Source organism: Gopherus flavomarginatus, chromosome 7, assembly GCF_025201925.1.
Source record: "Gopherus flavomarginatus isolate rGopFla2 chromosome 7, rGopFla2.mat.asm, whole genome shotgun sequence".
Classification (NCBI taxonomy): Eukaryota; Metazoa; Chordata; order Testudines; family Testudinidae; genus Gopherus; species Gopherus flavomarginatus.
In genome coordinates, this window is record NC_066623.1 from 115,030,683 (window position 1) to 115,053,618 (window position 22,936).

At 55.4% G+C, this 22,936-nt stretch overlaps 1 protein-coding gene and 1 long non-coding RNA gene across 2 annotated transcripts; one reads left to right on the top strand and one right to left on the bottom strand.

Annotated features, from left to right (window-relative positions):
• Positions 1–1,499: 1,499 nt before the first annotated feature.
• On the bottom strand, positions 1,500–6,156 carry LOC127054867 (Krueppel-like factor 2). Its single transcript, XM_050961212.1, has 3 exons — positions 5,994–6,156; positions 4,540–5,443; positions 1,500–3,167 (listed from the first exon to the last, which is right to left on the bottom strand). Exons 1-3 carry the CDS (start codon positions 6,084–6,086, stop codon positions 2,992–2,994), a joined length of 1,173 nt encoding a protein of 390 aa, XP_050817169.1. The 5' UTR covers positions 6,087–6,156; the 3' UTR covers positions 1,500–2,991.
• Positions 6,157–6,947: 791 nt separating this feature from the next.
• LOC127054898 (uncharacterized) lies at positions 6,948–19,947 on the top strand. Its single transcript, XR_007775359.1, has 3 exons — positions 6,948–9,635; positions 13,040–13,210; positions 15,802–19,947. It is a non-coding gene; the product is annotated as an uncharacterized LOC127054898 (long non-coding RNA).
• Positions 19,948–22,936: the final 2,989 nt, after the last annotated feature.

Below are 22,936 nucleotides of genomic sequence, written 5' to 3' on the forward strand. Positions count from 1 at the left end.
TCACCCAAGGGGTGTAAGCAGTGAGACAGAATGGAACCCCAAGCACAGAAGAATTTGACAGCCGGACAAATCCCCAACACCCCAAAGCTAAATGAACGTCCTCAAGTCCACTGTACCTGCCCCTGCTTCCCCCCGGCCCCATCCCCTGCCCAGTGCTGCCATTTCTAGCTGACAGCCTGGAACAGTCACAGCAGCACCCCGAGACACCCCCAACCTGCACGGGGACAGATCCTCAGTGGGCTAGGAAGGACCTAACACTCCTTTTAGTGCACAGCTGGGCCAGGCCTGCAGGCTGGGAGCGGCTCAGCCCCGTCACATTTCCAGGGGCTGGGACTCACAAAGCAGCCGGCCTTGCAGGAGCTCAGGAAGGAGTGGGATTTACCTGCTGCTCCACTCAGCCCCCCAGTGGAGAGGCCAGGCCCACGACGGGGAGGGGGGCTAAGGAAAGGGAGCCAGAGGGTCCAGGCACCCCGCCCTGCCCAGGTCCCAGTCAGCCAGCATGTGCACACACAGGACTGGGCAGGTGCCCACTGACACACACACATCTAGAGGGAGGTGCACACGGACACACAGCTGCAACTCCTTTTGCCCCATCCCGCTGCACCCCACTGGGAGCAGGGGCCTGAGCCAAACTCAGGGTGCATGTGAGTAACTTCTGCTGGGAGCTGGGAACCCGGAAAGGCGCTGCCACCGTGTCCTTCCTTGGGCCTGTGCGGCCATGAGGGGACGGTTCACACCAGTGAATGGCAGTGCTGGGAGCAGAGGGGAAGTCACTGCTCCTGTGTGGAACCAGCTGTGCAAAATTCTCTCTGCCCTGTGACTCCCTGTCAGGTCTGTGCAAGCCCCAGCCTTCAGAGCAGTGCGTGTCTCACGGGTAATTGGCCGCAGGAGGGATGGAGACGGACCTGCTTGCTGGGTCCGGGACCTGCCAACAAGCCGGCGCTTAGTCACCACTATTAATTCATGAGGAAACCTCAGCACCTGAGAGGAGTGAAGCTGCCCGGTAGCTCAGCTGGGGCGTTCCACAGAGCCATACACCTGGCATGGATACAGGAGCTCTGGCTGGGGGAAGCCTCCTGGGCTGTAACCACCTGACAAGGGGATCAGGACTCCTGGGTTCCATTCACAGCTCTAGAGGAGGTGGGGGGAGAATCTAGTGGGTAGAGAAAAGGACAAGGAGTCAAATCTCCTTGGTTCAGTTCATCTCTGTCACTGACTTGCCATGGGCAGGTCACTTCACCTCTGTGCCTCCATTTACACATCTGTAGCATGGGGAAACTGAGGCACAGGGTGGTGAAATAAATGACTCATTAATGCTTGTTCCAAAAAGCGCTGCCACTCACAGAAGATGCCGGAGACAAGGCAAAGGGCGTTGCCAGATTCCTTCATGGCTCTTTTAAATAGAAATGAATCTCAATGCAAATAATATTTACAAACAGTAAAGCCTGCCATCTGCTTCTCGCTCCTGGGGAAAGTTTCAGAGTAAACTCTGCTGGCCCTGATGTTGAGGCGTATTTATTTATTTTACAGCAGCTCACAATAGCGCAGTGGTGTGCATATGAAGAAAAGTAACATTTCAAAGTGGGGGAGAGAAATGTTAATTGACAATATACACAGCCAGGAACAGGCTCTTCTCCGGGCTAGGAGTCCCAGCAGGAAGACAAGTCCTAGAAAACCCAAACACTCTAGATCCCTGTGCTGTGAGCTGGCAAAGAGCACTTTGCAGAAGCTGCACATCAAGACTCCTTGGCCTTCTCTTTTACAAAGAAGGGTCAAGTACAGCGGAGACCTGGGGATTCATAGGTGGACAAAACTCCTTGTCCTCTTTACACGACGAAGTTTGAGGAAGCAGCTTGGAAAGGGGGCTGCAGCAGTACCTGGTTTCCAGCTCATCCTTCGGCAGAAGGAGAACAAACAAAAATACACAGTTAAAAATGACAAGACAAATCCAGACCTGACATTACAAATAGGATTGTTCTCAGGAGATGCCGCTGATCTGTACTGGGTATGGGAGCCGGCTGCGGATGGGGTGTTCCCCATGGGCCAGGGACTGGCTTGGGGCTAAGGCAATTCCTAGAGATTTGGAACACTCCCTTGAAGGGCATGAAGGAGGGAGATCCCTGTCCTTGTGCTGCTCAGCAGTAGTCAAAATCCCGGAGGCAGGCTCCAACAATCACAAGCTTGCTTCACAAATCATGAGATTTTACAGAGTGGGTCATTTTCTGGCCTCACTCCAGTCACATTTTGGGTTAGAAATTCACTTTCCAAGGAGTGGCAGCTGAGCAATTTCAGGCACGCTCAGATTCCAGCAGCTGGGCCTTGATCACCACACCAGCGAGCAGCACAGCACCAGTGGGATGGAAAGGGAGCCGTGTTAATGCCAACAGCTTTGAGAAGTGACCCTGCTTCAAGGGCCTAAGCCAGTCTCAGACTATGTAAGTGGGTGGGGAGTGGAGCATGGCAGGACACTGGGGAAGATGGCCTAGGGGTCCGACCTACGCTGGCAATTCCTGTCTGCCTTTGAAGGAGTTTGAAAAAGGTGCTAACAGTCTACAGAAGCAGCCTGGTTTCTTTGAGGTTTTTTTTTTTTTTTTTAAAACACAACCACGAACCAAAAACGTACTTTAACCCAGATCCACTCTGATGCTGCCCACTCTTTACATTACAACATTTAAAAAAATTAAAAAAAATCAAATGTATAAGCTTAAAAATCCCTTTAAAAATGCAAGATACTCAACTCATTCTGTACAGTATTATACACCCGGGCTCCACACTTATGCAGCCAGACTCCTGGGTAGCTATTTATCTAGACATGTGGAAGATCCAGCTGGTTTTACCTTTAAATACTGAGCGTTTGCTCTTTCCAGACCTCGCTAGCGACATAAATTAGTTGCATCCATAAGAAAATATTTTGCGGCTTCATAAATAGAGTTCTTAGTGTCTCCCCTCCCCCCTGGCCAGGGGCCAGATCCCCAGAGGCGTTTCTGTCCATTACATGTGTCTCTTCATATGCAGTGCCAGGTGGTCCGACCTGGAGAAGGCCCGTTCGCACAGGTGGCACTGGAAGGGCCGGTGGCCAGTGTGTTTGCGGTAGTGACGGGTCAGCTCGTCTGAGCGGGCGAACTTCCAGCCGCAGCCATCCCAGTTGCAGTGGTACGGCTTCTCCCCTGGGCAGAGAGAACAGTGTTAACCTGCCAGCCGTGGGCACTGCCCTGCCTAGGGCCTGCTCCCAACCCCCTGGGCTTTCCAGCAGCCGCCAGGTGCAGGCAGCGGGGACACCGGTTCCCAGACCGTTCTCTCCTCAGCTTAAGGGATACAAATTCTGGCACTTTCACCCATCACTATTCTGGACTGCCCCCCGGCCACTCATCACTACCCTGCACTGCCCCCTCCCCCCCTGCGGCCCTACCCATCACTGTCCCGCACTGCCCCCCCACCCATTGTCACTACCCCACACTGCCCCACGTCCGACCCATCACTGTCCCGCACTGCCTCCCCCCCCATGGCCCGACCCATCACTGTCCCGCACTGCCCCCGCCGGCCCATCGTCACTACCCCGCACTGCCCCACGCCTGACCCATCACTGTCCCGCACTGCCTCCCTTCTCCCCACCCCCCGCGGCCAGGCCCATCAATATCCCCACTGCCCCCCTTCCTCTCCCCCAGGGCCCGACTCATAACTGTCCCGCACTGCCTCCCCCGCCCATCGTCACTACCCCACACTGCCCCACGGCCCGACCCATCAGAGTCCCACACTGCCCCCCCCCCCCACGGCCCGACCCATCAGAGTCCCACACTGCCCCCCCCCCGCCCATCATCACTACCCCGCACTGCCCCACGGTCCGACCCATCACTACCCCCTCCCCCGCGGGCCCGCTCCTGCGGAGCCGGCACCGGTAGCCCTCCCGCAGCCCAAGGGAGTTACTCGGGGGTGAGGAATCCTACGGCGGGTCGGGCCCAACCCCACTACATTGCCAGGCTCCCGTCCCCTTGCCTCTGTACCGGGCCCCCGCCGGGCTTGGGAAGTCCCGCCCCGCCACGTGCGCCCCCCAGGAGCGCGGGGGAGGGGGGCTGGGCAGGAGCCGTGCGCCCCCGAGAGCTGCGAGCCTCATAGCGCGCTGGGGGTAGGAGAAGTTACCCCGGAGCAGGAGCCGTGCGCCCCCCAGGAGCGCGGGCCGGGAGGGGTTGGAGCTGCGCCCGCCCTGGAGCAGGAGCCGCCCCCCCCCCAGCAGAGCCGGCCTCACAGCTGTGCGTCCGCATGTGCGCCCCCCAGGAGCGCAGGCCGGGGGGATTGGAGCCGCCACCCCCCGGAGAACCCCCTCCCCAGCAGAGCCGGCCTCACCGCTGTGCGTCCGCATGTGCGCCCCCCAGGAGCGCGGGCCAGGGGGATGGGAGCCGCCCCCCCCCGGGAGAACCCCCCTCCCCAGCAGAGCCGGCCTCACCGCTGTGCGTCCGCATGTGCGCCCCCCAGGAGCGCGGGCCGGGGGGATGGGAGCCGCCCCCCCCGGGAGAACCCCCTCCCCAGCAGAGCCGGCCTCACCGGTGTGCGTCCGCATGTGCGCCTTGAGGTGCGAGCTCTTGGTGTAGGTCTTGCCGCAGCCCGGGTAGTCACAGTTGTGCGTGGCCGTGCGCTTCCTGGCCCAGGACCGGCGGCCCCGCCTGGGCTTGCCGAGCTCCGGCCCCCCGGCGGGGAAGTAATCCAGCACCGGCGAGTGGGGGGGCGTCACCAGCAGCCCGGGCAGCCCCGGCGGCGCCTTCAGCGGCTCCCGGAACACGCTGAAGTGTCCGTGGAACTGGGCCGGCCCGTGGGCGGCGAGGTGGGCCGGGTAGTGGTGCGGGGGCAGCGCGTAGTGCTGCGGGACCAGGTGCGGGGGCAGGGGGCCCTCCCCCGCCGGCCCCAACTCCTCGGGGGGCCCCAGCCTGGGCTGCGGGAAGCCGGGGCGGGGCGGGTAGAGCGGCTGCTGGGGGGGCAGCATGAGGGGCTTGTGGTCCACGGCGCCCGGCCCCAGGCACTCGCCCGCCATGCCCAGCATGCAGGCCTGCTCCTCCGGCTGCTCCTGCTTGATGCGGGCCCCCAGGGGCTGCGCCCTGTACTCCGCGGGCAGCGACCGGGCCATGGCCGGGTGGCCCAGGGCGCCGGGGACCCGCAGCTCCGTGTACTCCCTCCGCTGCAGCTCGCAGGGGCCCGGCAGGTCGGCGGTCAGCAGCTCGGCCATGTAGCTGTGGCTGTCGGGGTAGGGGGCCCCGAACTTGCTGGCAGGCAGGTAGGAGCCGTCGCCGTCTGTGCCGCAGCTCTCCGGGGTGTCGGGCAGGGGGTAGGCGGGGCCGGCCTGCTGCGGGCTGCTGGTGTGGGCCAGGATGAAATCCAAGTCCACGAACTTGCCCAGGTCGTCGTCCTCCCTCTTGATCCCGGCGGGGCCGCCCTCCATAGCGGCGAAGCGGGGCTGCAGGGCGGGGAGACTGGGAGTCAGGGGCCAGGCGCAGCGCCGGGGCCGGAGCAGACGCTCACCCCCGAGCCAGCAGAGCAGGTTGCGCTCGCAGGCGAAGGGCCCTCAGGAGGGCACGGCAGGGCGCGCCAGTGACCCCGGGCTCCCTGGAACGGGGCCAGCTGGAGCCAGCTGCCCCCCCACACACACACACACTCCCCGGGATCTGGGCCACCCAGGGTCCCCCTCCTCGCCGCTGCCTCGTGGGAGCCCACTCCGCACCCTCCCAGCGCCCAAAGGAGGGGAATACTCCCATCTCCGGCCGCCCCCCGCCCGCGCACCTGACAGGCCCCCACCCCGCAGCGGGCCCCGGGCCCCTCGCCCCACCGCACCCCGCAGAGGGCCCCCTGCCCCAGCCAGCCTTCTGCGCAGCCCCGCAGTTACTGGAGACCCCACAAAAACTTCCCTGGCGCCGCTCCCAGCACCGCGGGCAGTGGCGGTGCCTTATCCCTACAGACACCCCGACCCCAGCCGGCCTCATCCCAGCAGCGCCCCCCCCGGCACCTACGTGGAGCAGCGGCCCCCGCTTGTCCTCCATGGGCAGCAGGCTGGCGAAGGAGGCGATGGGCGGCAGCGCAGCTTCCCCCGCGGCCCCGGCCATAGCGCGCTGGGGGAGCGCTGGGCTCCGGGCAGGCGAGGGGGGGTTCGCGCAGCCGGGAGCTCTCCGGGACAGTCAGAGTCTAGGGCAGCCGGGGCAGCTCCCCAGCTGTTAACATCCCCAGCGCGCCCTGATTGGCCCGCACCTGCTTGGATATTCACAGGCATCCTCAGCCCATTGGCCACAGCGACGGAGGAGACGCCCCCCGGCCCTTAGGCCACGCCCCTCCCTCTGGATGCTCTCAGAGGCCAGCGCGAAAAGTCGCACGAAGTCGGGCAGCGGGTTAGGGGGGACTGTGGGGCCGGGCCAGTGAAAGCCCGGCCCAGCCCGGCCAGTCTTCTGCCTTGATCCGTGCCCCAGGCCAGCTCCCAGGGCGGCTGGAGCCGTGGGGGGAGCCGGGAGGAATGTTGTTGTGGGGTTCTGGGCTCTGTGTGGGTCCCGGGAGGGGGGAACCGGAGCGTGCATTACAGAAAGGGGCCCTGTGCGAGTGACTGTCGGGGGGGGGGGGGGGACCGGAGCGTGCATTACAGAAAGGGGCCCTGTGCGAGTGACTGTCCGGGGGGGGGGGGACTGGAGCGTGCATTACAGAAAGGGGCCCTGTGCGAGTGACTGTCCGGGGGGGGGGGGACTGGAGCGTGCATTACAGAAAGGGGCCCTGTGCGAGTGACTGTCCGGGGGGGGGGGGACTGGAGCGTGCATTACAGAAAGGGGCCCTGTGCGAGTGACTGTCGGGGGTGGGGGGGACCGGAGCGTGCATTACAGAAAGGGGCCCTGTGCGAGTGACTGTCCGGGGGGGGGGGGGGGACCGGAGCGTGCATTACAGAAAGGGGCCCTGTGCGAGTGACTGTCCGGGGGCGGGGTGGGGGTGGGGACTGGAGCGTGCATTACAGAAAGGGGCCCTGCGCGGCCCATGCAGTGAGTGACTGTCTGGAGTCCCCACTTCACTTGGGGGCCATGTGCCTGCCTTGGACTCCTCCCCACGCTGAAAACTGCCTGAATATAGACCCGGGGCCTGAGTCCCGGGCATGTGCAGCAGGCTCGGCAGATGGTGGCCCAGGATAGTATGGCCTGGTACTGCTGGCAGGCGGGAACAAAACACCCTCAGCAACGCACCTGCCAGCCCAGGGATGGGGGACAAACTTCAGCGTGTCTGTGAAGCCAGGAGCAGGTGACACTGACCCCTGAAGAGACCGTCAGCCAATACGGACCAGCCAGCTTGTGAGGACTGGCCCAGTCAAGGCCCCGCTGGGAAGGCCCAGCCTCCAGCACCCTCCTTTCTTGATCTGAGTTGGGCTGGCCTCACTCCAGCCAATACCAGGAATGGCTTTTTGACTGTTGAGTTTGTCTAGAAGCGATAAGGTTATCTCGCCAGCCCTGCCCCACTCGGGGCTTTCCATCACTCCTACCTTTCGAAGAACTTGGGCTTCAGCCCTCTGCTCATCAGGAGCCAGAAGACTGTTTAAACAGGAATAATAATGCTACCCACAAAGGTAAATGCACACAGCTTCTCTGGCCCTGGATCCAAACTTACCCTACCAGTTGCTTTCATCACTTGACTTTAATTATAAGGGTGGAGCACTGCAGTAAATGAGTGCAGTAATCCACAGAGAAAACAACTATGCAAATCTTTCCCCTTTTACCAAGAACTCCTGGACTCATTTCCAAAGCATGCACTGGCGTCTGCCTGGACATCAGCTGGCTGTTTGTTAGTTCAGAATCCTGTTTGTTATCTAGAATAAATTCCACCCGCTGGGTTGAAAACTGGAAAGTCCTTCTCCGTGGCTTTGGCATTTTAAAGGCCACACGTGCTCCAGCGTGGGGCGCAAGGGCGTTTCTCCTGACCTGCACGGCCACATATTTCTGTGACGTGCTGCTAATCCTTTTATTATGAAGTATTATTTGTACAGGACCCAAGTATGGAGGCCGCTGCTGCCCCAAGATCTTGCAGAGAACAAGACAAAATGGCCTGGAGCCAGAGGAAAGAGCAGACTCTAGTTACACTTGGGTTGTCCTCCTTTCCCTTGGTTTGAGTAGCTTTAGCCCTGCAACACTGGCTCATTTTCCGAGAGCAAAAGAGCTGCCAGGTGGGACTCGCGTATATTGCTGGTAGGTCTCGGCAGGTGGAATATTTCCCAGGTGGTTGGTGTAATTCGTACTCTGGGCATGTCAAGAGGCCCGGCCCGAGATCAGGGCCCCGCTTTGCTAGGTGTGGGACAGACTTAAATGCAGCCTCAGAGAGCTCATGGTTTGGACAGGAAGCGTCATCCCCAACGTGCAGCTGGGGACAGGGGATCAGTGACTCTCCCGCCATCACACCAGGGGTCTGTGAGAGCTGGGACTTTGAACCAGGAAGGCTTGTCCAGTGCCTCCACGAGGAGAGAGACACCAGCCTCCCTTTAAATTCCTTTCACAGACCCTCTGCAATGGACGCTTTGATTTGTGGGAGCTGGTGGGACCCGGCTGGAGATCAGCCCATGTGGGCCCCTGCCAGTCCCTGCAGTAGGTGCTACCCCAATGCATGTGGGTTTCAGATGGGCCCTGCTGGGCAGGAGGTATGTGTGTGCACAGCCCTCTGTTGACAGACGCCCAAGAGCTCCATTTGGGAAAGGAGAATTCTCTCTCCAGCCACTAAACCAGGCTGTAAAGTAGGGGGCATTAGACAAGATCAAACAGCAGCAAAGCAATTGAAAGGCAAACAGGACGGTTAAGTGAAGGATGAATGAGGCGGGGAGAAGAAAGGGTTAAAGATTAGCTCTGCTCGTGCAGACCTGCCCCGGTTTAGAACAACCTGGAAGAGGAAAGCTGGGGCGGCCGCTCCGAGGGGTGCTGGCACTGGTTGGCACCCAGATCAAGCCAGGTGCCGTGCAGTGCCCGGGCGCTTGGCCAGAGACAGAGCTCGGTTACAGTCTAGCTAGGCACAGGAGGCCTCAGCCCCATCTGACACTCCAGGAAAGTGAGGCACAGCGAAGTTCAGTGACTTGCCCAAGATCACATGGGAAGTCTGTGGCAGAGCCAGGGAATGATGCCAGCCCATGACCCACCTCAGGGACAGCCTCACAGCTGGCTTCCTTGTCATGGTGTGGCCCCTTCAGGGCTCAAGAGTCCTTTACCCCCTGGGCCCCAGGGTGGAGAGTGGGACAGCCCCAGTAGGGCCATGAGCCCCATTTCCTGCAGCAAGCACTTGTGTTACAAGTACTGGCTGCCCAAGGGGCCACGGTCACCATCTCTCATGGGGCTAGAACCAGCCACCCCCTTGGGTTTATTTTCTGCTAACAAGGAGGTTCTGGGGTGCCCCTGAGTGGCAGCAAGGCCGGGAACGCTGCCCCAGCATCTGCCTGGGCCTCAGCAGGATGGGGGCCTGGGGCAGCTGCTGTCCTAGGGGAAGATGCTCTGTTCTAATATAGTGGGGAAAGGCTAAGAGTCCCCCGTCCTGGGCCAGCCCAGCAGCACCTGGCTTCAGGGAAAGCTCCTGCCCACAAAAGGAATCCACCATCTTCCACAACTGAGACACAGGCCAGGACTCCTCCGGCTGCTCGAACCAGGGGCAGAAAGGTGGCTGTGGGGTTGGCTGCGAGTCTCTGGGAGTGGCTAGATAGGTATGGGCCTGGATGGAGGGGTGGATAGACAGACAGCCTCTGCTGGGTGAGGTCTCCTCCCTCCTAGGATAGGTGTGGGGCTGAATGGACAGACAGCCTCTGCTGGCTGAGGTCTCCTCCCTCCACGTATGGCAGTGGGTCTCAAACTTTTACACTGGTGACCCTTTCACGCAGCCAGTCTCTGAGTGCGACCCCCCCTTATACATTAAAAACACATATTTAATATTAAACGCTATTATAAATGATGGAGAAGAAGTGGGTCTTGAGGGTGGAGGCTGATGGCTCGCAACCGCCCACGTAATAACCTTCTGACCCCCGGAAGGGTCACGGCCCCCCATCTGAGAACCCCTGAGTATGGGGATGGAGGGATGGAGGGACTGGACAGACAGACTGGGGTGGGGAGGGGAAGGATGGAGGGATGGATGGACAGACTGGCAGAGAGGGGTGGATGGACAGACAGAGGGATGGGCAGACCGACTGGCGGGAAGGGGGTGGACGGACTGACGGATGGGGAGAGGGTGGATGGACAGCTGGGGGGTGGACAGACGGAGAGGGAGTGGATGGACAGAGGGAGGGAGGGATGGACAGACTGATGGGGAGGGGTGGATGGACAGATGGACAAACGGGGAGGGAGGGGGTAGATGGATGGACAACTGGAGGGATGGATGGACAGACGGGGGGATGGATGGACGGGTGGATAACAGACTGACGGGGAGGGGTGGACTGACAGACGAAGGGAAGGATGGACGGACGGAGGGATGTGGAGGGGGTGGATGGACAGCTGGGGGGATGGACGGACACACTGGCAGGGAGGGGGTGGACTGAGGGACAGGGAGGGGGTGGATGGACAGACGAAAGGGGAGGGATAGACAGACTCATGGGGAGAGGGTGGATGGACAGACGGAGGGATGGAAAGATGGAGGGAGGGCGGGGTGGACGGACAGACGGACGGGGAAGAATGGATGGACAGACAGAGAGGTGGATGGACAGAAGGAGGGATGGGGAGAAGGTGGAAGGATGGATGGATGGGGAGGGATGGACGGACGGATGGACGGGGAGGGGTGGATGGACAGACGGAGGAGTGGATGGATGGACGGACTGATGGGGAGGGGGTGGATGGACAGCTGGAGGGATGGATGGACAGATGGATGGACAGATGGAGGGGTGGACGGATGGACTGCCGGGGAGGAATGGACAGACAGACTGGTGCGGAGGGGGTGGACGGACTGATGGATACGGAGAGGGTAGATGGACAGCTGAGGGGGTGGACGGACGGAGAGGGAGCGGATGGACAGAGGGAGGGATGGACGGATAGACTGATGGGGTGGGTTGGATGGACAGACGGACAAACGGGGAGGGAGGGGATAGATGGATGGACAACTGGAGGGATGGATGGACAGAGGAGGGGATGGATGGACGGACTGGCAGGGAGGGGATGGACGGACGGGTGGACAGATAGACTGATGAGGAGGAATGGATGGACAGACGGAGGGATGGATGGACAAATGGAGGGATGGATGGACAGACGGATGGATGGGGAAGGGATGGAAGGACGGACGGACGGGGAGGGATGGATGGATGGGGAGGGGGTGGATGGACAGACAGAGGGGTGGACGGACAGATGGACTGACGGGGGCAGGGGTGGATGGACAGCTGGAGGGATGGATGGACGGATGGATGGACAGACAGAGGGGTGGACGGACTGACAGGGCAGGGGTGGATGGACAGCTGGAGGGATGGATGGACGGATGGATGGACAGACGGAGGGGTGGACGGATGGACTGCCGGGGAGGGATGGACGGACGGAGGGAGGGTGGATGGACAGCTGGGGAGCGGACGGACAGACGGCAGGGTCTCCCCCACCCTTGGCACTGAGAAGCCCCCTCCTTCCGCCGCTCTGAGCCGACCCCAGGGAGCTGCCCAGGGCTCAGTCCCGGGGCCCTGCAGCCCGGCCCGGCGCAGAGGGAAGCAGAACTCCAGGGAGCTTCAGGCCAGACCAGAGCCACCGGCTCTTATCGGCTCCCGGCAGCTTTCCCCGCTGTGGGACAGACACAATGTTATCAGCCCGGCGAGATTCGCTCCCGCCTGCCCCCTCAGCTGGGCTGTGCCCCGGGAATCGGCCCCCCCAGCCGGTTCGCTGCCAGGGCTGGCGGTCAAAGCCTTTGCTCTGCCCAGGCCCAGAGTTCAACACAGGCCCGGCCCGGCCCAGTGGTGCCGGCAGGACTCCTGGCCACTGGAACACCGGCTGCCCTGCACCGTGCACAGTGCAGCACAGTGCACCTCCCCGCACGCCAGGGCTGGGCCGGGGCTGCGGCTGTCAAGGCCTTTTCTCCTCGGTGGCTGTTAGATTTGTTGTGAAGTGACAGGAGATTCCCGGGAAGGCTGGATGCGGATGGGAACAAATCTTGTGTCTCGATATCGGGGGTGGGGAGATCTGGGGACTGACTCCAGGAGCCTTCTCAGTTGTTCCCGGAGAGAAGCGCCTCAGAGGCCGGTTGATCTGGGCAGCCCCTTCCCAGGTGAACGACGTGTCCAAAGGGCACGTGGGACCCCAAGGCCCCGGTGTTTGGGGACCCCCAGACCTTCATCCTCGCAAGCCGTGTGGTTAGCTCCTCGGACTGGCATTTAATGTTTTCTTAATGAAACGAAGCAATACCCAGAAATGCTCTTGGTTGATAATATTTAGGGTTTGTAGCTAATGTTGCATCTTCTAGGCCTGTGGCAAACAGTCATTTGCCCCACTCCCTTGGGAGGGATCCAAAGCGTTAATAATAATTTACACCAGTAACATCAGGCCGTGGTATCTTTTCAGAAGAGAAAACTCCATCTCCTCTGACTGAGAGTTAGAGCATCCGGGTTATTTTCTAGGACTGAGAAGAGTTACTGCTCTTTGCAAGAAAAACTTAACACAAGAGAAACCAGTGTGCATATTCTCCTAGTGTGTACACACCATACATGCAGAACAGCATACACTACACACCCACACGCACACACACACTACAGCCGATTACACACACACACAAACACAAACACACACACACACGTGTCCTCCCCTCTGGGCTGCTTGCTCCCCTCAGAGGTGGTTCTGCTTTGATCTCTGTCTGGCCCTGGTAGCACAAGTTCAGCCCTCCTCACTCAGGCTGGAGGCCGGTTTGCTGTGGGGCTCTCTCAGCCCTTTGCCTTTCTCTTTTATACCCGTTATTTTTAACTCTGCCTACGCAAATCCCAGTTCCGGAGTGAGCAGCAGCCCAGGGCCAAGGGGAAATGGACTTGGTGCAAATTTCCTGCCCTTTTTACCTCTCTTCCTCTATTACATGCTAACGGCAACTTTTTTTCCCTGCGTAACTTTCACTGTTACAGGAAAACTGAAAGCAGCAGGCTGTGTGTGCGAGCAGGCGGGCGGCGCCAGGCAGCACTGACGGACAGGAGGTTACGCCAGCCGTGCTGGGGTTCGGTGGCTCAGGGGGACCCATGGAGACCAGGGGGCTGCTGGGAGAAGCAGGGAGGAGTGGACATTCTCTGCTGCAACAGGTACAACCAACCTCCCCACCACCACACACACAAACACCCAGCAACATGTACACCCAGCCTCCCCACGCACAGCCTCCCATGCCCAAAGACTCTCACACGTCCGTCGCACAGGCATGCACACGGGAACATGCCTGTGAACAGAAACATACATGCTCACCCGCAAACCGCATTCCTTGCACATTCAGACCCCGCCGTGAAGGCTGATCTGACACATCCCAAGGAACTCGCAGGGGTTAGTAATGATTAGCATTGCGGCCAGTCACTGGGCTGGGAGTTGCACAGACGGAGTGAGGGACAGTGTCTGACCTAGCCATCCAAATGGAGCCCAGGTGTGTCACGGTGACACTGGAAAGGTTTTGAGGGAAAATGGGGCACGTGCCCTTCTCTGGTTCTTTATGATGAACACCTTTGTCAACCCCAAATGTTCAAAAATCACAAGATTGGCTTTAAAATCACAAGAGGATGTCAAAGTAGTAGGTTTGGTTTCTTTTTAATTTGCCTTCTGCTTTTGGAGCCTTTGGGGCACACTGGGGTCACATTTTGAAGCTTTATCCACAGCCACAAGGGCTAGAAATGTACTTTTCCTTTAAGAACAAAGGCTGAAATTGTCACCTATCCACGTGACTCCAGGAGCTGGGGCTTGAAGGAAACCAATAATTATCATGAGACTCATGACAAAATCATGAGAGTTGGCACCACTGGAAGAATAGAAAAGGCTGGGAAGAGGGGGGATTTTTCCAACTTTCTTCCCAACCTTATGGTCTGGGCTCCTCTAGTTTTGCTTGGGGTTCAGAGGTATATATTGGGCACTCTTTCACCCTGTAACTGGACATGTGTGCGGGGAAGGGCTATGAACCATTAACAAAGACGCTTTTTCTCCCAGATGTTTATTAGGCATTATAGTTAAAGAGGATTTACCAAAACCAAAGAGTTTTGAACAGTCCGACTAAAGCACCTATCCCCTCTCTGCTGTTCAGTTCCTTGTCCCTGGTGATATTTATAACTTGACTCTTTCTCCAGTTGCCATAGTGTCATCCAGGGTAGATAAGACCTGATTTGTAATGTAAAAAACAAGCAGAACAGAACACGCACCAAAATAACCCTAAACCCATTGCCCCTTCCAGGCTTCCTTCCTATGGGAACACAAAGGGGAACAGCCCAGTTCCTCAAAGGGATTTAGGCTCCTAAATTCAAAAGCCTGGTTCAGATGCCCTTCGCTTCAGGGCACAGGGAACATCCCATCCCTTCTTGCAAGCGTTTGCCGAGGGGCTGGAGGTGCTGCGTGTTTGTTTTGGGGAATGTCTTCTTGATTTTCAAACAGTGGCTGTGATACTGGACAGTGTAGAATGGCCCTGTGATGCTGCATTGGCTGCATTTAGAAAAGTAATCTCTAACCAAGGGCAGGCAGCATGTTGTAGCTGTGTCAGTCCCAGGACATTAGAGAGAGAAGGGGGTGTGGGGAAAGCCCATATCCTTTATTGGACCAACTACGGTTGGAAAGAGAGATCAGCTTTCAGGCTTACGCAGCTTCTCCAGTCAAGAGCTCTCGCAACTATAAACAAGGGTGAAATTTAGCCTTGTGCAGTCAGTTAGGGCCCATCTGCATGTGGAAATGGACCAGAATAGCTAATGCAGAATAAGTCACTTTATTCAGGAATAATTGGTGTGCTTCCAAAAAGGATAATGATTCTGGAATAACATCACTTTTATTCTGGAATAGCATGTCCACACAGAGATCCATTCCAGAATAGCTGTTCTGGTCAGTTTCCCCATGTAGACAAGCCTCTATGTGTTATTAATGCCCATTGAGCAGTGCCTGTGTCCTGTGCCGACTCTCTGAAACATGAGAGGAAGAATTAAAATCTATTGTGCAAAGACATTCCGTGAGCAGGAGCTTTGAGCTGATGAGATTTTTCGTAACACTGTATCTCCTTATTTGTCATAGTCTTATAAACACTGTGTAAAATTGGTATGTGTGCATCCTGTGTGTAGCATACAGACAATTAAATAAATCACACAACATACACTTACCCAACACACTAATGGTACAACATACCCATTTGCACACCCACTCAGAACATCCGTAGTGTACAATCAGACCCATGCAACAGGTTGCTACTATGATGGTAATGAAAGACAACAGACACATAACACACTTGGATACCCTGTAGCGACACACTGCAAACAGACAGACACACAATACACACATTTATCCACACACAGTGTCCACATGTGCGCCAGACACAGGGCACGCACTCAACCTCACAAAAGCACACTCCAAAATTTGAAAGGTCCATTCTTGGGAGCAAGCCGCTTTCATGTGGCTTTACATAAAGCTTTCTCATTGTGTTCCAGGAAGTGGCATTTAATTATCCAGCTTTCGTATTAGGAAATAGGCTTGCAACACATCACAAAAGGGACTTTTTCCCTAAAGCCAGCTTGTGTGCTGCCCCGATTAGCTCCTCTCTTGGGGACGCCAGTTCCAAAATAGACTCACTCACTTGTTAGAAATAATGAAATGGGGATAAATTAGGAATAGAGATAATCTGATTCCAAGCCCAATTCCTCTTTTTGTTCTGTGGCTCCCACAGCTACAGGGTTAGGAGTGGAGGTTCGATTCTGATTGGCACTCGCCTCCTTTGGAAATGACCTTCCGTGACGAAACAGTTTGTGGCGTGAGCTCATCAGGACGGCATCTGAAGGGACTTTGGAGAGAGGACCTCAGAGTGCTCCATCTATCTAACAGCTTCACCCGATCATCCATATAAATCATGTGCATTGGCTTGCTAATGAGCACCTTTCTTGGCAGGGGATGACTGAGGGGCTTCAGTTTTACACTGGTTCACATTCTGAACTCATCCCCTCACACACACTCAGGATTTACATGGGGTGAGTGAAAGCAGGATCTGGCCTATTGGATACAAAGAAGTCAGGAAGCAGGTGTAAACAGCAAACCCAATTAGCAGTCACAGGGGAAGGGTGGTTTGCCACCACCCTGTCCTTCCCAGCCGGGCAGAGTGAGCACAAAAGGCCAGCACAGGAGCGTGGCGGCCTGGGACGCCCACGTTGCACTGGTGCAGGGTGCAGGGCAGTGGCAAATCGGGCCTTGGGTGTGTAAAGCCAACACTGTCTACACCACATTCAGCCTGGTGGAAACACCCAGAGACCTGTGGGCATGTCCTCTCACGCCAAGGCTGGATTTGGCCTTGCTGGGGGAGGGGGCAGCACACACTTACTCCAGGCAGCTACTGGCTGGACTCAGCCCATTTTGTCCACACACCTTGGGCCAGAGTCATCCCAGGTCCAGTTCTAGGGAAGCCCTTTGCCTTGCTGCTGCTCTCATGCACTCCCATGGGAGTGACACCTCTGGAGCCCACGGAGTCACTCCAGCATCACTCGGGATTTACAGCAGCCTGAGTGAGAGCGGGACTGGGCTCCGCGGAGTCACATGGAGAATGAATTTGGTCCTAATTATTTCCCTAAAGCAGCCTCAAGAGCCAGCGTAGTTTTTCAGCCAAACCATCAGAGGCTCATTCACCTGCACATCTACCAATGTGATATGTGCCATCATGTGCCAGCAATGCCCCTCTGCCATGTCCATTGGCCAAACCGGACAGTCTCTACATAAAAGAATAAATGGACACAAATCAGACGTCAAGAATTATAACATTAAAAAACCAGTCGGAGAACACGTCAATCTCCCTGGTCACTCGATTACAGACCTAAAAGTCGCACTATTACAACAAAAAAACTTCAAAACCAGACTCGAAGGAGAGACTGCTGAATTGGAATTAATTTGCAAACAGGACACCATTAAATTAGGCCTGAATAAAGACTGGGAGTGGATGTGCCATTACACAAAGTAAAACTATTTCCTCATGTTTATTCCACCCCCGCCACTGCTCCTCACACCTTCCTGTCAACTGCTGCAAATGGACCATTTTCATTACCACTACAAAAAGTTTTTTTTCTCTCCTGCTGGCAATAGCTCACCTTAACTGGTGACTCTCCTTAGAGTGTGTATGGTAACACCCATTGTTTCATGTTCACTGTGTGTATATATATGTCTTCCTACTGTATTTTCCACTGCATGCATCTGATGAAGTGGGCTGTAGCCCATGAAAGCTCATGCTCAGATAAATGTGTTAGTCTCTAAGGTGCCACAAGGACTCCTGTTCCTTTTACATAGTTTTTCAGGGAATCTGCTCTCCCCCCGCTTTTCTCCAGTAGCCAGAGAGTGGAGTGGTGTTTTGTGTTGTGTGTGTCTTCCAACTACAACAAATATTTAATTCAATTTCTCTAACCCCCTTGGCTGTGGTGTTTAAACAGCAGGCGTGGTCCTGGCACTCCACGCCAAAACCAACACTACTTCAGCCCAGATAACCCTGCAAGCAAACATGCCACCGAGGCCATGCCAAGCTGCAGCAGAAACCCTATGGGGCAGCTGCCACGGGGCAGAGAGGGGCAGAATCCACCGAGCCTGCCTGGGGATGGGATTGGGGTAGAGTGACCAGGTAGCAAGTGTGACAAATTGGGACACTTATTTTTTTTGGGGGGGGGAATTGGCACTGGACGAGGTAGTTGAAAAGCTGGTGTGTTTTCAAGAGCTCCTACAAGCAAGTTTTGTAAAACAAAAAGTGAAAATGAAACCTCATTTTCAATGTGGAGTAGTTTGGATTTTTGGGCAGAACAGTCCAATTATCATTGTTTTATTATTATTGTTAATAATAATTTATCATTAACTAGCGCTGGTTGACTTTTTTGGTCAAAAAGTTGTAGGGTTTTTTAATTGAAAATAGCTTTTCAATCAAGCCAAACTTTGTTTATTTTTGCATTTTGTTTGAATTTTTGTATTTTTTTAATGACAATTTTCAAAATGAAAATTTGTGTTTCATTTTAAAAAATGTTATTTGGGGTTTTATTTTTCAAAGGTTTTTTTGTCCCCTCCTGCCCCTCTTTCTCTCCTTTTTTGCTTTTCCCCCCTGAAAAAGAGCAGTGAGAAAAAGTGAAAAAACCATCTTCCAAAACCTGGGGTTTTAAAGTCCAATCTGCAACTAAAGACATTTCATTTTATTTCATTTCAAATTTTTGTAATAACATCAATGAAACTGTTCATGAAATTTGCCGAGTGAGATGACAACCATTCAATTCTTGTGAAACTGGAATTCTATTTTTGACCAAACTAATGATGCTGACCAGTCGGTGTATTCCATGCGTTTGTGGTCACGCCCAGGAGCGCCTGCCTCCCCGCAATGCGTGGTGAGCCAGTGTGTGCTGCGATGAGCTCAGGCTAAGGATGGACAGACAGCCAAACAGGCCAGAGAAGAGGGCCTCTCTAGCCCAGCCAGCTGGAGCGGACAGCATGGCGGAAGCAGGATGTGCAGGTGAAGAGGAGCAGTGCTCTGCAGGTGAAGCAACTTCCAGAGCTTTCCATTGCACTCTGGAAGCAATGGGGCAGAGCAGGGAGCTGCAACCAAGCAAGGTTCTGCTAATCCCCAGTCTGGCCACACACCCCGCGCAGTTTGCTCGCTCTGAGCACAGATTTTTTTTTTTTGGTCAAGTTCAAAACCGCTGTGACTGAAATGACATCACTAGGCACATTGCCAGCAGAGCGGGAAGTGTATTGGGGGATATTTATAAACCCTGCCACGGCTGTTCCTTCCCAGGTGTTTGCAGAAGCTGCACCTACCATCACCAAGTTAAACACCTGGCACAGATTAGATCTGGGGAGTCCCAGAGCATGCAAACAAGAGCTTGGCTGGAGCAAATCTCCCAGGGCCACTCCTGAGCCAAGGGAGTTAGAGAGAGTGGAAGCAGGTTCCTTATCTGGCTGTTATCTCTGTCCTGTCCTGAAGTGCTCCTGAGCTTTCTCTGGGGGCTAAAGGAAGAGGCAGGTCTTCAGGAAGAGTATTCACCCAGGCATTCCAGGCATTTTCCCGCTAACGGATTCCAGGAGCACTATGGCTGACGCTGGTGAGCTCACAATACTCAGTATTTGCATAATGCCCCAGAGACAAGTGATTTAGGTGAGAATCTCGGCTTCCATTGTTTTCCAGAAGTAACTTTCCAGCCCTTATAGCTGTGGAGAAAAGCTTCCAAACATGACACACGTGTGAGCAGCAGACAGAAAGAATAGACAGTGTTTCAAAATCTCATGATTTTGAGGCTAATCTCAGGATTTCTGAACATTTGGGGTTGGTGGTACTGCATGGGACTGATGCTACTCTCAGCAACGAATGCAGCCCCCGCCCCAGGGATGGATTTAGTTGTTTTTTCACAGTCCTGGGCAAACCCATAGACCAACTGTAAGAGACCTACCCGCTTCAGCTGAAGCTGCAGGGGAGGCGGTAGATGAATGGTCTAAACTGCAATCTACCCAGGCTGCTGGGACTAACACTGCTTCTCTGGTAGGAACGATTTCACGGGGATTAGCTCACATTGGCCCCTAGAGTCACAGTGCACAGACTGTTCTCACCGGTGCATCGGCTCAGAACCTCAGCTCAGGGAAATCAACGTGGCTTCATTGGAGACAACTGAGCTACATCAGTTTACACCAGCTAAGGATCTGTCCCAATAGATAATACCATGTTTTTGACCCTGTATGTTTTTAATTATTGTTAAAGTGTTTCTGTCACAAATAAACAAGTGATGGTCCTTATCTGACCCCATCACTGCAGCATGTGAGCACCTCACAATCTTCAGTAGATTTATCTTCACTCACTCCTGTGAGGCAGGGAAGTGTTATTATCCTCCTTGTACAGATAGGAGCTGAGAAACAGGGAGTCTGTGGCAAAGCAGGGAATTGAACTCAAGGCTAGAGGGGAAGTGACAACAGCTACAAAACATAAACTAAATTAATGTAGCAAATGAAAGAAAGATGAAATTGACAGTAATGAATGTAAATCAGAGTTAGAAATTGTAGAAAATTGAAAAAGGAAGCAAAAGGACAAAATCAGAAATCTATGGCCAGCAGAATTAAAGAAGTAACATTCTAAAGTAAGAATGAGTTTTTAAAAATATATTATGGAACCAAAAGAATCCTGACAACAGTATTGGTCCTTTTCTAGATGGAAATGGTAAAATTAACAATACCAATGCAGGAAAGGCAGAAGTGTTCAATAAATATTTCTGTTCTGTATTTGGGGAAAACACAATATCATATGATATTCTTTTCATTCATTAATATCTCTGGGGGATGTTAAACAGAAGCTAGTAAAGTTAGACATTTTTTCAATTAGCAGGTCCAGATAACTTGCACACATGAGTTTTAAAAGAGCTGGCTGAAGAGTTTGCTGGAATATTGATGTTGATTTTGAATAAATCTTGACATGCTGGGGAAGTTCCAGAAGACTGGAAGAAAGTTAATGTTAGGTAAATGGGATGACATGAATAATTATAGGCCTGTCATTCTGACATCAGTTCTGGGCAAGATAATGGAGCAGCTGACATGGACTCAATTAATAAAGAGTTAAAGGAGGGTAATGTAATTAATCTCAACCCACATGGATTTATGGGAAATTGATCCTGTCAAACTAACTTGGTATCTTTTCTTGGTGAGATAACAAGTTTGGTTGATAAAGGTAACAGTGTTGATATAATAGACTCAGACTTCTGGAAGGTGTTTGATTTGGTGCCACAGGACATTCTGATTAAAAACCTTGCACGGTATGAAATGGACTCAGATCTGGATAAATGATAGCTCTCAAAATGAGCAGGAGTGTTTCCAGTGAGGTCCCACAGGGACTGCTTCTTGGCCCTACGCTGTTACACATTTTTATCAGTGACCTGGAAAAAAAATCAGCCATGGGGCAAAGGGCCTTTCCCAAGCCAGTGCTTGTCCCTGTGCTGCATGCAAGTTCTCAGCCCAGAAGCGCAGACAGACACAGGCCTGGCACATTATCTTCACCACGGTGCTTAGAGGTGCCCAGCTGAACTGCTGCCAGAGGAGCTGCTGGGCCCAGGGTGACCAGATGTCACGATTTTATAGGGACAGTCCTATATTTGAGGCTTTTTCTTATATAGAAGCCTATTAACCTGATTTTTCACACTTGCAGCCTGGTCACCCTAGCTGGGCCAGTGCCCCACACTGCAGTATCCCTGAGCAAGCTGCCCCTGCGAAGCGCCAGCCAGCTCAGAGAGTGCAGCCCGTGAATACGGAGTTAACCACCAGCCAGGCTCTCATCGCGTACCCGTCCCTGTGGAATCGGCGCTCGCTATGTCCCAGCAAGTCCTGCTTCCTCACCCTGCGGGGTTAGTGTTCAGTGGGCACCACGGCAGCCAAGGGCCTAGGCTGGCTAGGCCTGCTCTCCCCATGCCCAGGACCCCGCTCTGGCATGCGCCCGCTGGGTACGGGCTGGGCTCCTCCCTGCCCGGCATGTGGCAGGATGTCCCCGCATGTCTTGCCCCAAGTGTGCTGTGTGCGCCCTGGCCAGCCTGGCTGTGCTGACACTGTAGGGAAGGGCTGCCCCATTCCAAGGCTCACACCCTGGCAGTCAGGAAGCGCCAAACACAGGCCACAGTGCAGCTGGGTCATTGTCAGAGTGTAGCTGGGTGCAGGCAGGCCAGGCCAGTGTCATGGCAATGGGTTGGGCTGTAGCTGGGTTAGGTGAGTGTCATGGCAATGGGTCAGAGTGTAGTTGGGGTGTAGCTGGGTCGGGTGAGTGCCATGGCAATGGGTCGGAGTGTAGTTGGGGTGTAGCCAGGTTGGGTGAATGCCATGGCAATGGGTCGGAGTGTAGTTGGGGTGTAGCTGGGTTGGGTGTGTGCCATGGCAACTGCTCAGAGTGTAGCTGGGGTGTAGTTGAAGGGTGAGCACCATGGCAATGGGTCGGACTGTAGCTGTGGTGTGGCTGAGTCAGGGTAAGCACCACGGCAACGGGTCGGACTGTAGCTGGGATGTGGCTGAGTCAGGGTGAGCACCACGGCAATGGGTGGGACTGTAGTTGGGGTGTAGTTGAAGGGTGAGCGCCACAGCAATGGGTGGGACTGTAGCTGGGGCATGGCTGAGTCAGGGTGAGCGCCACGGCAATGGGTCGGACTGTAGCTGGGGCGTGGCTGAGCCAGGGTGAGCGCCACGGCAACGGGTCAGACTGTAGCTGGGGTGTGGCTGAGTCAGGGTGAGCACCATGGCAATAGGTCGGACTGTAGCTAGGGTATGGCTGAGTCAGGGTGAGCACCATGGCAATGGATCGGACTGTAGCTGGGGTGTGGCTTAGGCTGAGCACCACAGTCCGGGTGTGTGCACGGGAGATGGATGAAACTGGAGCAGGCGGGCTGTTGGTGGGTTTGCCAGTAGCACAGTCCCAACCCCCACAGTGCAGACGTAGCGGAGAGAGCGAAAGCTGGTCTGACACTGTGTGGAGATACCTTCCTGGGGAGAAAATCCCAGGTACCCGCGGGCTCTCAACCCTCATGGAGAAAGGCCGGCCGAGGACCCAGGGCTGGAGGCTGAAGCAGACAAATTCACTCCGAGATCAGGGAGGATGATTAACTGCCAGACCCAAGCACCAGGGTGGTGGCAGCTCCTCCGTCCCATGTCGCTTTCATACCCAGCCTTTGTGGAAGAGGCTTTAGCCAAACACACGTTCCTGGGCTCAGTCCAGGGGTGCTGGTGTGGGTTCCCTGGCCTGTGTGACGCAGATGGTCACATTAGATCCATGGTTCTCAAACGCTTGTCCTGGTGACCCCTTTCACATCGCAAGCCCCCAAGTGTGACTCCCCCCAAAT

Bases quoted from the DNA above. Each gene is read 5' to 3' on its own strand.
- LOC127054867 (XM_050961212.1), bottom strand. From the start codon at position 6,086: ATGGCCGGGGCCGCGGGGGAAGCTGCGCTGCCGCCCATCGCCTCCTTC. The intron at 5,444-5,993 runs GTAGGTGCCGGG...CCCGCCCTGCAG, and splicing joins AGCGGGGGCCGCTGCTCCAC to CCCCGCTTCGCCGCTATGGA. The intron at 3,168-4,539 runs GTGAGGCCGGCT...CTCTCTGCCCAG, and splicing joins GCACATGCGGACGCACACCG to GGGAGAAGCCGTACCACTGC.